This window comes from Cynocephalus volans, chromosome 12 (genome assembly GCF_027409185.1).
Source record: "Cynocephalus volans isolate mCynVol1 chromosome 12, mCynVol1.pri, whole genome shotgun sequence".
Taxonomy (NCBI): Eukaryota; Metazoa; Chordata; class Mammalia; order Dermoptera; family Cynocephalidae; genus Cynocephalus; species Cynocephalus volans.
This window is the reverse complement of record NC_084471.1, coordinates 56618816-56635097: the sequence shown is the minus strand read 5'-3', so window position 1 is coordinate 56635097 and position 16282 is coordinate 56618816. Positions and strand designations below refer to the sequence as shown.

The 16282-nt window shown below is 40.5% G+C and overlaps 1 protein-coding gene across 2 annotated transcripts in view; it reads left to right on the top strand.

Moving 5' to 3' along the window:
• Positions 1-14874: 14874 nt before the first annotated feature.
• Positions 14875-16282, top strand: part of SRGAP1 (SLIT-ROBO Rho GTPase activating protein 1) — a 252050-nt gene continuing 250642 nt past the window's right edge. For both annotated transcript variants that reach the window (XM_063074938.1, XM_063074937.1), the window contains exon 1: positions 14875-14941. In XM_063074938.1, coding sequence (XP_062931008.1) covers positions 14875-14941 — 67 coding nt within the window. The remainder of the gene's footprint in view (positions 14942-16282) is intronic.

Here is a 16282-nt window from a genome sequence, read left to right as displayed (position 1 = left end):
GCGACGCTCCCGCCACGGGTTCGGATCCTATATAGGAATGACTGGTGCACTCACTGGCTTAGTGCCGGTCACGGAAAAAAAAAAAAAAAAAAAAATTCAAAACAGAACTACCATATAATCCAGCAATTCCACTTCTGGGTATACATATGGAAGAAAGGAAATCAGTATGTCAAAGAGATATCTGCACTCTCATGTTTATTGCAGCATTATTCACAATAGCCTAGACTTGGGTACAATCTAAACGTCAATTGACAAGTGAATGGATTTGAAAATGTGATATATAAACACACAATGAAATATTAATCAGCCATAAAAAAAAAAAGAAGAAAATCTTGCCTTTTGCAACACCATGGATAAACCTGGAGGACATTATGCTAAGTAAAATAAGCCAGAAAAATATGGTATGATCTTTATATGTGAAATCTAAAAAGGTCAGACTCATAGAAACAGAGAGTGGAATGGTGGTTTCCAGGGGCTGGGGCATGAGGAAAGTGGGGAGATGTTGGTCAAAGGGTACAAACTTTACCTAGATGGATATATTCTAAGGATCTAATGTATAGCGTGGTGACTATAATTGATGATACTTTATTGTCTATTTGAAATTTGCTGAGAGAGTAGATCGTAAGTATTGCTAAAACAAGAAAAAGCGAGGTGATAAATGTGTTAACTGATTTGATTGTGGTAATCATTTCACAATGTATACATATACAAAACTGTACATATTGTCAATTTTACCTGAATAAAGCTGGGGAAAAAAGAATATGCCTGATATAACCATTTTTGAACTCTGGAGTATGTTGAAGTCTTGTTTATGTGGTCAATTTTATCTGTCAGTACAGTAGCAGCTAACCATCCTTTGCTTCCAGCCCTGTGACAGGCACATGTTCCTTGAGCAGCTTGCACACAACTTGTGGGAGCCAGGTTTAGGCAAAAAGAGCCCTCTCCTCCAAATAACAGGGAGCTGTGCTCTGCTCCCTGATTGCTGCTTCTGATCACAGAGGTGCAGACAAACAGGAGGTGGCCATTGTTGTGACACCTTGCCCTCCTCCTGAGGTGGCTTCCAGGGGATTTAAAGGGCCTGTACTCTTCTCTCCCACCCACCATTATTATTCTCTTTCTCTCCTTTTGGGAGCTAGACATTGAACACTGGGAAACTCAAAAGCAACTACATATATGGAAAAAATTAAAAGTGATGGTGCATAATTAGGAAAAGGTGCAGGTTCAGAAAATACCTGAGGAGACCTGAAGTTTACATATCAGTCTGATCCTTAGCACAGAAAAACCCTACAACAATCCAAAAAATTAAAACAGTGAACAAAATGAATAACAAAAACAACAAAATCTGGAGAAGGGGAAGAATCTGATTTCCAGGGTTACCATATTATTAGATCCAAATGTCCAGTTTTTAACAAAAAACCATAAGTTGTACAAAGAAATGGAAAAGTATGTCCCATCCAAAGAGCAAAAAATCATCATAAATTGTACCTGAGAAAAACCTTATGGCAGATCTACTAGGCAAAGATTTTAAAACAAACTATCTTAAGATGCTCAAAGAACTGAAGGAAGATGTAGAGAAAGTGAAGAAAACAACATATAAACAAATTAGAAATATCAATAGATTTTTTTTTAAAAAATGAAAAGAAATCAAAATTCTGGAGGTGAAAGTACAATAACTGAAATGAAAATTTTATTAGATAGATTCAAAGGCAGATTTGAGCAGACAGAAAAAAGAAAGAAAAATCAACAAACTTAAAGATAGGACAATGGAAATTATTGAGTCTGAAAGAACAAAGATTGAAGAAAAGTGAACATCACCTAGGGGACCTGTAGGACACCATCAAGCAAACCAACACATGCATTGTGGGAGTTTCAGGAGTTGAACGGAGAGAGAAAAGGGTAGAGAGACTATTCAAAGAAATAATGACAAAGAAATAATGGCTGAAAACTTTCCAATTTTGATGAAAGATATGACTACAAACATCCAAGAAGCTCAGTGAATTCAATAAGATGAAGTCAAAGAGATCCACATCAAGACATATCAGACTTTGAAAAGACAAGGACAGAATCTTCAAAGCAGCAAGAGAAGCAACTCATCAAGTACAAGGGATCCTCAGTAAGATTCGCAGATTTCTCATCAGAAACTTCAGAGGCCAGAAGTAGTTATGGTTTGTAACTCTACTTTTTATTTCAACATGATTTAAGAGATTCATGCATAAAAAACAAACAAATAAAGAAAGTATTCGTCTGAAAGCTCGTATTATTTTCACTTTGGTTTGTAACTCCCCATTTTGTTTTCTACATAATTTAAGAGACTAATGCATTTAAAAGAATTATTAGTTTGTTTTTGCAGGCACACAGTAAATAAAGATGCAATTTTGTGATATTAACAAATAAAGAGGTAAAAAGGGAACTAACTGTAAAGGAAGAGAGTTTCTGTATGTTATTGAAGTTAAGCTGATATAAATTCAAATTAGAGTGTAATTCCCATGGTAACTGCAAAAATATAGCTATAGAATATACACGAAAGGAAATGAGAAAGGAATTTACACATCTTCTCAACCTTTAAAACTCAGCTATAGCGTCATCCCAGGAAAACTTTTCTACAACCCTCTTCCCCAGGCCACATTCCCTTCCCCTGGTCCCTCTAGCAATGAGGCTGCCATTAATCCCCTCTCCAGGGGTGTTTCATGGCCATGAAGAAGATGGAAAGACCACTTGCAGTTGCAAAAACAAATATCATCACAAACTTTCTTATCTCCTTCTTTCTTGTTCATCTAAAACCCCATTTGTCTGTCCTAAAGAAACCTACGTGTTCTTCTCAGAGAAGGTTTCTCTCCCTCTTCCCTTTTCCCTACTAAGTTAGATATGTAAGCCTCTAATTTTAACCATTAAAGGTCTAGCTACTTCTTTTGTGAGCACCTGGGTGCATACAAATAAATTTATTTTCCTCCAGTTAATCTGTATTTTTTTCAGTTTAACTTGCATACCCCAGAGAAAAAAACATAAGAGGATAGAGGAAATGTTTTTCCTCCCCGACCGTTTGAAGCAAAGCAACAGCACTTGCAAAGGTGTTAAAGTGTGAGGGAGGACATGCTGCCTCTGGGGAGCAGCACAAGTTAAATGTGACGGAAGCAGATGCAGGGAGGGCTCGCGGCAAGAGATGAAGCTGTGTCACTAACTTCAATTATAAAGGATCCTCAGGTCTGTTGTACCTTAACCCAAATAGCAAGAATCACAGCTAGTACCTCAGGAATCTGAAAGGAAGTAAGATATGGCCAAAGTCAAAGACAAGTTGTATCTGCTACTTTGCTTCTGAATGTACTTACACATAAAGGTCTGCAAACTTTTTTTATTATAACCCTGACTATAAAAAATTTTGAGCCTGCAACCTCTATGTCTGCATATTTATTTTCATAAACCATATACATATGCTACTGTAGCAATGCTTTGTTTACAAAATACAACAGACTCAAAAATAGAAATTAAAAAAAGAATGTAGACATTGTAATGTTGTCTTTCCAAACCCCAAAAGCAGATAATCTTTTTCTCCCTGAGGTTAAGGTCCTCACTCTGGGGAATGCTAGCCTACATCATATAAGACATATATCTAATTCTGAGGTCATTTAAGGAAAATTTAGAAGATGGCCAAGAAAAATTGCTGAGAAAAAAAGCCACAAGAAGACAATAGTGACACTAGCCTCTATAGTCGCACTAGACTTAAGAGTGGTTCTCAATAGAAGATGAATTGCTTCTTTTGGACATGTGAGGGAGTATTTTGGCTTCTCTCAATATTGAGGAGGAGGCTAGTGGGCAGGCCCCACACTGGAGGTCCTACATTGCCCAGGCCAGTCTCACACAATGAAAAATTGTCCCACCAAGGCAGGAGAGAATACAGACACATCCCAGAGAGGTTGCTCATAAATATTCAGACTGGATCTGCACTAGCTGCCTCCTTGTTTTCCACTTAATGAACCCACAATGAACTGACAGCAGCTTAACCACCCTACCAATCAACAGGCTATACCTGGAATTTTGCATTTTACAAAATCCTCAGCACCTGTGCACCAAGAGGAACAAAGTGCAGGTGACTGCTATATGACCTTCCACCCAAGGCACTAGACTGGAAAGGATAAAGTTAAGGGAAAAGTGACCCCACTGTACATGACCAAAAACTTCAGAAACATAGACGCATGACAGGAAGCTGATGTAACCTTGCATCAGCCTATTACACCTTAATTACCTTAGATCTTCCCCCACAGCTGAACATTCCTCCTCATAGTTAGGGTAGAGAAACACCCCTGTCCCAGAACAACATATAAACCCTCCCCCTAAGAATCTAGAGGCGAATCCTCACTTGTGGGAACACCCACACACCCTTCTGCATGTACTTTCTCTTTGTAATAAAGCCCTATCACTTGAGTGTTTCAACTGTCTGTCTCTCTTCCTTTCCTTTCGTTGTACAGGTGCTTGCCACAATGTGGGCTCCTTTTGGTTCCATGATTTTTCTTCATGATTTGACCAAGAACCTGGAACTGTCATCTAGTAACACCACCAGGCATTCATGTGTGAAATATTGGTTTAAATCATCTGAACTGTTAGATTTACTCCATTTTACATGTTAAACACAAAATGTTTTTTGCAAGGTTTTGATATATATCAAATATACTAGTTTTTATTCTATCATTCATGTATACCTCTGTCTCTTATTGTCTTGCACATTCCGTATAGAATATCTTCTGGTCTTACTACCTCTTGTTGATCTAAAAGAAACTGAGGCCAATATAAAGCAAAGGATTTATTGAGCCAATATGACAATTGCAACCAGCGAAATCAGGTCACCCTGAAAAATGTGCTCCGAAGAGGGTGAGCCTAGCTTAGTATTTTATAATCACAAGAAGGGGGAAGGATCAAAGAGTGAGAGAGAGGACAGCCCCACCTAACTACTTCATCAGGTTTTTTATTGGTTGTATGTGACATCTAGATTTGGGATTGTTACTAGGTTACATCCTACATGCAGGGATCTAGGGTAAGGGTTACAAGAAGCGTTCTGAATTATTTTATGACTTTCTGGTGCCATCCTATCTGCTTCTAAATCAAACTGATCTTATGATAACGTTTTCCAGGACATGTGGACATGACTACTGACTTACCTCAGATCTCCCAAAGCACTATAATTTAACTGACCTAGTCAGAGCAGATTTTTTGGCTGTCACTCACATATATAAATTTATTAATTATAAGTAGGTGCAAGTCTCTGACTACTTCATTAAGTCTTCTAGTATAGTTGGGTCTGAGTATTTACATATTGTAATATATATATCATTTCATCATGATTTACTCTCTTTAATTTCTTCTTCATGTTATAGTTAGGATATAATATTGATTTTCTAAAAAATACAGATGCAGATACATTTTATTTTCTATAAATTTTTTAGGATAGTAAATGAGGCATTACAAATTTTTGTTATAAAAAGGAGGCAAGGGCAGTGAAACTATTCTGTATGACACTGTATTGGTGGATGCATGTCATGATACACTTGTCAAACCATGGAATGTACAACACACAGAGTAAATCCTAATGTAAACTATGAACTTCGGTTAGTAATAATATATCAATATGGGCTCATCAATTGTAACAAACGTACCACACAAACACAAAATGGTAATAACAGGGGAAACAGTGAGATAAGGGAGTCTGCGGGAACTCTGTACTTTTACCCGGTTTTTCTGTACACTTAAAACTGCTCAAAAAATAAACAAACAAAAAAAATTTTTTTAAAGGAGGTGGTGGTTCTGATTGGTTTGAGAACTACTGCTTTAAAGAAAGACCCAGTTCATAAAAATTCAAATTTACACCAAAAAATTAGAACAGGTGGGTGATAATTGTTTTCCAAAAATATTCTTTGCTTTACAAAGGGCAATACCATGAGATTCTTTTAAATAGCAAATGTCTATATTATATTTAAATAGGACTATACTTACCTCCTTAGACTTACCTTGTATACTCACTGGGAGTATAGTTATGTGTAAAATGAGGAATAACTTTATAGACTCATTTCTCTGTAGAAGAAGTGAAAAAATTAGGCAGCCTCAAAATGTCTGCTGCCAAAGTATAATGCCAAGAAAAGGACTCTATCATTTATTTCCTAAAATACAAGTTTTAGCAATACATGTATTTCTTGGTATAATAAATCTTTTTGTTACAGTTTGCTCTATAGGATTATACTAAACCATCTCTGATTCTGACAATTGAATTGCAGCTGCCATTTCTTGCCTAGCTTTGGCTGTTTTCCTCTGAGTAATGATACCATTCTTTTTTTTTTTTTTTTTTTTTTTGTAAAAGTGATGATATTTAATACTTTCATTAGGATGGGCTCACTGAATATTCATATTGTGCTTATATTGTGTAGCTGCCACATGGAAGTTGTAGTAGGATTTCAAAAGCAGAAAATAGTAGCTCTAATGAGAGGCTGTTATGGGTGGGTGTTTAGAAGTTATGAATATGAGATTAAACAAAGCAAATCTGTTTTAATAATGATTTTGTGCAAAATGGAAACAGGTGATTTTGAGCAGATGGCTAAAAATATTATAAAGCAGTTTTATTCAAAGAAAATTAAAAGAATTGAAAGCCCTGATTTATTTTAACTTTAAACAGGTTTCTTGAAAATCAAAGACAAGCTTTTGGGGGGAAGGGAAGCTAAATTATACAAGGTTTTAGAATGATCATTAATTTTATTGTTCTCTTTTGTCTTTTCTCTCCCTGTGATGTTCCATTTCTTTACCTCTTTCTTTTCTGTCCTCCTTTCTCTCTTCCTGTCTCTCATTAGCCTCTTCTGCACTGACTCCTCCAGTGCCTTATCTAAACTCACCTTTATTGTTTCATTCCATCCTCTTCCCTGCCAAGAAAAGTGCATGAGAGTGAAATTGGCAAGATCTTTTGACAGCTCGTCTTTACTACTCTGCTGCCAAAAAAGGGAAAATGGATATTTACACGATCCATTTCGACATGCTGCTAAGTTTCTTTTAAAACAATCATTAATAATTCTTGATTTAATACCTGGCAACACAGTGGACTAATCCAACATATAAGTGAGTGCGATTTCCCTAGATTTGGGTAGGGTTTAACTGAAGCTTCATTTACATATTCAGAACTAGGGTTTTATTGCTGGGTTTTGTTTATACCAATCACAGAATGTGGGGCTCGTGGTATTGGCTTGAATCATATGACATTACCATTTTTTATTTCAAAAATGATCAAATATCAGCAATGTCATATGATTTGACCTCACAGCTACTCAAAAATATTCGTTGATTGGAATCAAACAGACTGTAGAAATCATTCTATAAAAGATTTGAGGTAGTGTATAGAAGTGCAGACATACAGTAAACTAATAACAAACTACAAAACAAGCCCATTAAGACCAAAGATATTCTCAATTAACATAGGAGTTTCCAACAGGGAGCTAAATAGTAAACAGATAAACAAACGATACAGTCCTCCACAACTGCAATGACTTTGCTATACGTTTGGACATTATCTCTCTGCACTGAAGCAAATAGTAATGATGACAACTAACATTCATGTAGCACTTATTATGTGCCAGACTTGGCATTTAGTGCTTTATATACACTTTGCGTATAATCCCTACCGCAAATCTATTAGCATGATTATTATCTCCATCTTACAAATGAAAAAGTTAAAACAATTTTTAAAATTTTATTTATTTTAATTGACAAATTGTAATTGTATCTACTTATGAGGTACGATCTGATGTTCTGATACAAATGTATGTTGTATAATGATTGGGTCAGGGTTGTGAATGTATTCATTGCCTCATGCATTTATCATTTCTTTGTGACAAAAGCATTCAAAAGCCTTCCCTCTACCTATTAGGTAATACACAAAACTTACCTGTTAACCATAGTCATCCTATTGTGCAATAGAACACTAGAACTTATTTCTCCTCTTTAGTTGTTCTGTACTCACTGGTCAACTGCTTCCTGTTTTCCTTTCGCTCCTCCCCTCCCAGTCTCTGGTAATCACTGCTCTACTCTCTGTCCCTATTCTATCAGCTTTTCTCTGTTTTTTTTTTTTTTTAAGATTCCACATGTGAGATCATGTGTGATCTTTCTGTGCCTGGCTTAGTTCACTTAACATAATGTCCTCCAAGGCCATCCATGTGGCTGCAAATGACAGGATCTCATTCTTTTTTACAGCTGAATAGTATTCCATTATGCATATATACCACATTTTTTTAATCTATTCATCCATTGTTGGACACTTAGGTTTGTTCCACATCTTGGCAATTGTACATTGTGCTATAGTAAATATGGTAGTGCAGATATCTCTTTCACATACTGACTTCATTTTCTTTAGGTTTATACCCAGTAGTGGGATTGCTGGATTAAATGGTAGTTCTATTTTTAATTTTTTTAGGAACCTCCATACTGTTTTCCATAATGGCTGTACTACTCCCACCAACAGTGTGCAAGTGTTCCCTTTTCTCCACATCCTTGTCAACATTTGTTTTCTTTTGTCTTTTTGGTAATAGCCATTCTGACTAGAGTGAGGTGGTATCTCACTGTTGTTTAGATTTGCATTTCCCTGATTATTAGTGATGTTTAGGATGTTTTCATATATCTGTTGGCCATTTGTATATATTCTTTTGAGAAAAGTCTATTGAGATCCTTTGCCCATTTCTTAATTCGGTTATTCATTTTTTGCCGTTGAGTTATTTAAGTTCCTTATATATTCTTGATATTAACCCCTTGTCAGATGTATAGTTTGCAAATATTATCTCCCGTTCTGTAGGTTGTCTCTTCATTCCACTAACAATTTTCTTTGATGTACAAAAGCTTTTTAGTTTGATGTAATCCCACTTGTCTATTTTTGCTTTTATTGCTTGTGCTTTTGAAGTCTTATTTTTAAAAATCACTTTTGGTTCCATATAAATTTTAGGATTGTTTTTTCTATTTCCATTAAGAATGTCATTGGTATTTTGATAGGGATTACATTAAATCTGTAGATTGCTTTGGGTAGAATGGCCATTTTAATAATATTAATTCTTCTCGTCCATGAACATGTAGTATCTTAACATTTATTTATGTCCTCTCCAATTTCTTTCTTCAAAGTTTTATAGTCTTCATTGTAAAGGTCTTTTGCCTCCTTGGTTAAGTTTATTCTTATCTTATTTATTTATTTATTGTAGTTATTGTAAAAGGAATTGTTCGCTTGATTTCTTTTTCAGAGAGTTTGCTATTAGTATATAGAAATGCAACTGATTTTGTATGTTGATTTTGTATCCTGCAATTTCACTGAATTCATTTATTAGTTCAAACAGTTTTTTGGTGTAGTCTTTAGGGTTTTTTATATATAATATCATGTCATCTACAAATAGGGACGGTTTGATTCCTCATTTCCAATTTGGATGCCTTTTATTTCCTTCTCTTGTCTAATTGTTCTGGCTAGGACTTCCAGTCCTATGTTGAACAGAAATGGTGAAAGTGGGCATCCTTGTCTTATTCCTGACCAAAGGGGAAAAGCTTTTCCCCATTCTCTGTGATGTTGGCTGTGGGTTTGTCATATACGGCCTTTATTGTATTGAGGTACACACCTTCTATACCTAGTTTAAGAGTTTTTCTCATAAAGGAATGTTGAATTTTGTCAAATGCTTTTTGTGCACCAATCAAAACAATCATATGGTGGGCCGGCCCGTGGCTCACTCGGGAGAGTGTGGTGCTGATGACACCAGGGCCCCGGGTTCGGATCCCATATAGGGATAGGCGGTTCGCTCACTGGCTGAGCGTGGTGCTGACAAAACAATCATATGGTTTTGTCTTTCTGTTAATGTGATATACCACATTTATTGATTTGTGGTATTTTAAACCATCCTTGCATCCCTGTGATAAATCCCACTTGATCATAGTAAATGATCTTATTAATGTTCTGTTGGATTTGGTTTGCTATTATCTTGTTGAGAAAAAACAAAATTTTTTAATATCTTTGAGAAAATAGTCCAGTTTCTTAGAGACATACTAAATTGGAAAAAAAAAGTCTTGACAATGTCCTCAATGTTACTTCAGTAGTAGCAAATCTTTTATAAGGATATTCTTTTCATATCCCTTGGCCTTCAGCAAAGATTCTCATGCATAAGAATCACCTGGGAACTTCCCGCCCACCCAAAATTTGTACCCTATGATTCCCTTGCTCCTCAAAGTGTGGTTTTTATGATAGCATTTTTGACATGGAGTTTATTAGAAAAAGCAGAATCTTAGGCCTTACTCCAGAAGTAATCAGAAATGCGTTTTAACAGGATCCCCAGGTGACTTGTATGCACATCAAAGTTGAGAAGTGTTGCTTTAAGTGTAAAATAGGTCCCATGTGTCTGAATTTTAAACAGACCCCCAAAGTGATTCAGATGTAGGTGATCAGTGATAAGATTATACTTTATAAAATATTGTTACGGGACATGATACTAAAATGCAATCTACTGAAGGTAATACTACGAGTCATTGCAGAAGCCAAGAGATCGCACAGTCAAGACAATATAAGATATGTGTGCAGAGCAGTCTCTGTTCCGATGCTCTGGCTGGATCCAAAAATAAAACCTAGGGTATTGTCAGAGCTTACTTTTCTATTCCAGCAGGCAGAGAAGAATGTATCCCTTATGTTAAGGAAATTAGCAAAATGGCCCACCTCAGACATGAAATTCTTAGAAGCTAAACTACAGCTAATAAATCTGTGAGAATTTGGCATTGACTCCTTAATATATTTGTGTTTAACTTTTAAAAAAATGATTTAAATTATTTACCACTGGGCCAAAGTGGTAAATGCTGCAGTAAGGTACATGATTTATTTTGTGGCTACAAGGACCCTAGTGCATACTCATTCCCAGGGTATATAGTCAGATGGCAAATTAACTTCTACTTAGGGACATTTGGGGTGGTCCTGAAAGGACAATGCTAGATAGAGGGTGGGTTAATATGTAGTAGGGACCCCACCATCAGGCACTCCAAATTTTTCATAACATGCCCCTAAGGAGTGAGAGTATGGCAGGGGACAGGTAGGCTGTAGGGGGTGAAGTGCAGTCATCCATGGTTTGTAGCTAAGAAAATAGCTACCACAAGGTGGAGCAAAGTCCCAGAGAACTGGCACGAGAACCAGAATCAGGGTTGCCCGCCTCCCAAACTTGGGTCACCGTGGCTTTGTGGATTTTAAGTCACAGGCATTCTCTATATCAAGTTTTGTAAGGTAAAGTGGGTTTTTAAATGTGGGAAAGATAAGGAGAACCTGAAAAAAGAAAACTATGAACAGAATAATTGACTGGTTAATTACTGAATGACTTGTCAGAAAAGAGATCCACCAACAGAAAACCATGAACCAGTCACACACATCTTACTGTACTTGAACTTGCTTTACAAGTTTAAAGAAATCACAAGTTCATAGGAAGCAGAATGGAAAATGGGAAAGCTCCCACGTTGGAGGAAGGCAGATGGAGACTGGAATCATGGCTCTGCCAAGCCATTAGACATTTACTGAACTTTCTGAGCCTCCAGATTCTCATTTGTAAAAGGAGTAGGGTTCTTGTGAGAATGTATGCAAAATGCTTACCTTAGTGGGTAATACCCAATCTTCAACAACATAAAATGGTAGCATACTAATACATTCAGCACATTTTATCAGCTGTTCATTGGACACCATGATAAAATCAAAGACAATTAAGGTATTGTCTTTGATTTTTAAATAGCTTTCTATTAAAGAAGATTCAAACTAAGATGACAATAATAATAAAGACAACAAACATTCTCTTAGTGTGTACAATGGCCTGTAAGCATTTTAAAAGGATTATCTTAGGGCCGAGCCCGTGGTGCACTCGGTAGAGTGCTGCGCTGGCAGCGCGGTGACGCTCCCGCCGCGGGTTCGGATCCTATATAGGACTGACCGGTGCACTCACTGGCTGAGTGCCCGTCACGAAAAAATGACAAAAAATAAATAAATAAATAAATAAATCTAAAAAAAAAAAAAAAAAAGGATTATCTTAGTAAGTGCTTATAACATCCCAAGGAGCTAGGCATTAACCCATTTTACAGATGAAGAAACTGAGGCCTAGAGAGGTACAGTAATTTTAACCAGATCACTCAGGAAGCAGTGGAGTTAGGATCTAGGCACTCTGTCTCTGGGGCTTGTTTGCACCACACTGGTTCACGGCTAGACTCAGCCAACAATTCATTTCTAGGGGCTTCAATCTCTGCTGTCAGGTTGTACTTCCCAGGTGCTAATAGGAAACAAATCCTAATAGCACCATGGACAATATGAATTACATTTATATTTGACTATGATTATCATCTAAGTGGGCTGCTTGCTTCTGTCTCTCTCCTCATGGCTAACCCATCCTTCCACACTGCCAACAGTTATCTTTATAAAATACAAATCTGACCATGACACTTCTCTAGTTAAAAGGCTCCCTGCTGTCTGCAGAACTGTGTCCAAGAGCTCAGCGCAACACAGGAGGCCTCTCCCAGCTGCGTCTAACCTTCCTTACCAGCCTCTGCTTTGAACATTCTGGCTCTTCACTGTACACTCTTACATAAGGCAGCTCCACATGAAGTTAGGGCAGCCGGTGTGCCACAGTATAACCTTTCTTAAAAAAAATTGCGGGGGCTTTTTCCCCCTTACATTCTATTCTGTTGTTATAAAGTAAAAAGACTTGCTAAAAAATAAATTTTCAAAAAGCTGTGTAATTAAAAACAATGTCCACACATCGACACGTACATATATATGAAAATTTTAAAAACTGTTTTTTACCTTCTATCAGAGATCTGGTACTGTAGTGTAGGATATATTGTAATCCTATTTGCAATTCGCCCAGAGTATGACGCTCCTCCTTTCCCCTGGAATGCATCCCTTTTCCTCCCTAAGGTAGCCAACGACTTACTATTTATCCTTTAAATCCAGTGCAAATACCACTCCTCTGTGAACTCTTGCTCCCTAAACTATGCAATCCATTTTTCCTTCCTCGGGACTCCCAAAGCCAGGAGTATTTCTCTCTCTTGCAGCATTATTGTACTGCCTGTGATTATTTATTTATACAACAATGTACTGTGCAATCCTTTCGGGCAGGGTCCTAATCTCTGAATCCCTAGCTCTTAGCTTTGTGTTTGGCCCGCAGTTAGGAACTCGAAAGTTTGTCACCGGATATATGAATGAATGATCAAAGTCTAAAAGTCCCTACTTTCTTTAGATGTTGCACGGAAACCATTTTGATACTGGACACGACTTTGGACACATCACTTTGATAAACCAGGCCCATAATATTTGAGAAGTGATTTGAAAGGAGTCAGAAAAGATCCCAAGGAGTAACCGTATCCATCCAAAAGCTAGCGACATTCTAAGAGTGACCTGGTCCCATACCACGCCCTTTCCACCATCCTAGCTCCCCGAGCTCTTGTAGGATAGAGAGGAGATAGTGTTCCGAGATGGGTGGTTTTCTCCGCCTCGACTGAAGAGCTTGGCCGCTAATTCTTCGATTTTTAACAGCCAGCTCGTTCACAATTCACTGTTCAGTTTTCCGACTGGGGTCCAACATCTTGGAGTCACACCCCTTTCGGTCACCGAGACATCCAACTCCGGACTTCCCCACTGGGTTCTGGGAAGAGCCCCACCAGAGTCCCCGCCCTCGGCCGAAGAGGGTCCCCCCGGTCCGGAAGGGGTTTTCCAGCCGCTGGGGCCGCGATCCCCGCCACAGCGCGGAGCCGAGCCCCCGCGGAGGGAGGCCCTGGGGGTGCCGCCCACGGCCGCCCGGGCTCGGTGTGCGGGGCCGAGCTGCGGTTGGACACCAGAGGCATCTGTCTTCCCGGACTAGCCCGGCGTCTCCCCGCCGAGCCGGGGCGGGGCGAGGGCGGAGAAGCGCACGGGCCGGAGCGCCGTCCCCTCCCGCGAGCCTCGCCCCGCCTCGCCGCGCCCGGATCGGCCGCTCGGCCGCCACCGCCCGCAGATCGCTCGCTGGGCGCCCGCTAGGCGCGGGCCGTGTGCGCGCCGACAACTTTGCGGCCGCCGGGGGCGCGGCTCCCCCGGGGCGTGTGCGAGTGTGCATGTCACCGGCGGCCTCGTGGGGGCAGCAGCGGAAAGCGGGACGCGGAGAGAGAGGCAGCCTCGGCGCACCGTGGCCAAGGAGGCAGAGGCCCCTCGCGGCGCCGGCTCTGGAGACCTGAACTCCGCCGGGGCTGCGCCCAGAGCGCGTCCTGACGTCGCAGCAGCCACCCTCCCGGCCAGCAGCTGGCACTCGCTTTAGGACTGCGATTCCTTTCGCCTGCCCCGGCGGTAGCAGCGGTGTTTGCCGGCGGAGAAGCGGCGGCCGCGGCAGCAGCATCCCCAGCCCGGGAGGGACCACTGAGCGCCGGAGCCGGCTGCTGGAGGCAGGAAGGCAGGGTCGTGGCGCCCGCCCTCCGCGGCTGGCTGTGCCGCGGACTCCCGGCGCGGGTCTCTAACAATGGTGCGGAACACCGGCGCGAGCCCCGCGTCCGCCCAGTGATCGTCGAGGAAGTGGCCGGGCTCCGGGGGCGGTGGGCAGGGAGACGGCCCCCCGCCAGCCGCTCGCTGGAGTTTGCCTGCGCGCCCGGCCTCCCCGGCCCCGAGCCCGAGCTCTCCGGCGGATCACCGACGGCGGCTCAGTCGGAGAGTATGGTGCCCGCGCCCGGGTTAGTCTAGTCCTCCGCCCGCTCCTTGTTCCTCCTCCTCCCCTCCTCCTCCCCTCCTGTTGGTGCCGCCGCTGGGTTCCCGGCGTGTGCGAGGACAACTCCGCCTCTCCAAGGAGACCGGGCTGTGACCACTGAACAGAACTTGCCCATTGAAAGCAAACCCGGAACAGCTGGATAATGTCCACCCCGAGCAGATTCAAAAAGGACAAAGAGATCATAGCCGAGTATGAAAGTCAAGTCAAAGGTAAGGATGGGAGCGGCCGCCTCGCTCCTTTTGTGTGCCTTCTTGTCATTGTGCTCGTGGAGTTGCGTTGCTAACTTGGCATCTGCGTTGGAGGAAGGTGGTGAGGGACGGCTCGAGCCCTGGCTGAGCCGCCCGGGGCTTCCTACAAGCCAGTCCCACTTCCAATCCCAGTCCCGTCAAACCCACAGGGGGCTGGAAACCGGGTGACTTACCCCCACTGCCAGCCCGCACCTCCAATAGAGAGGACTGGGTTTAACTTAGCCACTTCCAGCTGGGCAATTTACACGGGGAGGTAGGCATCACCGGTGGTTCCTGCCCAGTTATCATAATCATCATTACCATTATTCTTTTAAAATGATATCATTGTCACAACATAATTTTTTATGGAGTCATTTTTTGTAAGGTGTGAACATTAAGTGTTCTAGAGCCTCATTGAGCATAGGCTGTTTAGACATTTACACTGTTCACTATTAATTTATTAGGGCGAGTCCCTCTTTTATAAAATAGCTCCCTAAAAGCCTGTTAGTTGAACCAAATAGTGACTAGTGGAATCTGATTTCTCATTTATAATAGGCCAGAATTTAGTGCCATCTTTCACACTCCCACGGGAATATTGCTTTATTATTTGCTGGAACCCACTTGCATGTAAAATGAAGGTTTCGATATTTGAGTAGTAATTTCGATACATTTACACTGTCCACTAATGAAGGAAACCTAATTAAGGTGGATCAATCATTTTTACTTTCCATGTCTTGTTTAAAATATGTATTTTCTCTCCAATACAAGTATTTTGTTTTGCTGCTGAAGTGTTTCATAAACGTGTTTGTTGTGTTTTTTTTCCTCCTCTTTCGTGGTCTCTCAGTGGTAGCTTTTCTGATAGAGACAATGGATGGGGTGTTGAGATCCCGTTGTTCTTTGGCGTATTCAGTACAAAGTTCCTAAAGATTGTTATGTAGACACCTATGCTGGTCTATATATACAGTCTTAAGAAAGGGCTACTGAGTAAGGCATTATGGTATTTGCCTTGGGAAAGGCAAGGGCAACCTGAGTGTTCTTTTGTGTGGTCAAGTTGTGAAAATGCCTGGAGTCCTGTGAGAGGACCTGGTGGGGGGATCCTGTATCACTCAAGTGTGAATCTGAACCAACTCATCATGGCCCTGGCAAACACAATGTGCAAGCTCAGGGACTTAGCTTTCCCTTTAAGCTGGCCCTTATAATAGAGTTAAACTAAACATTGTTCAGGAAACACCGATTTTTATCTGCCTGGAGTTAAGATAATTTATACTTACAGGAACTTGTCACATCGATGTGGAAGTGGTATTAGAGAAGTAATTATTTCCT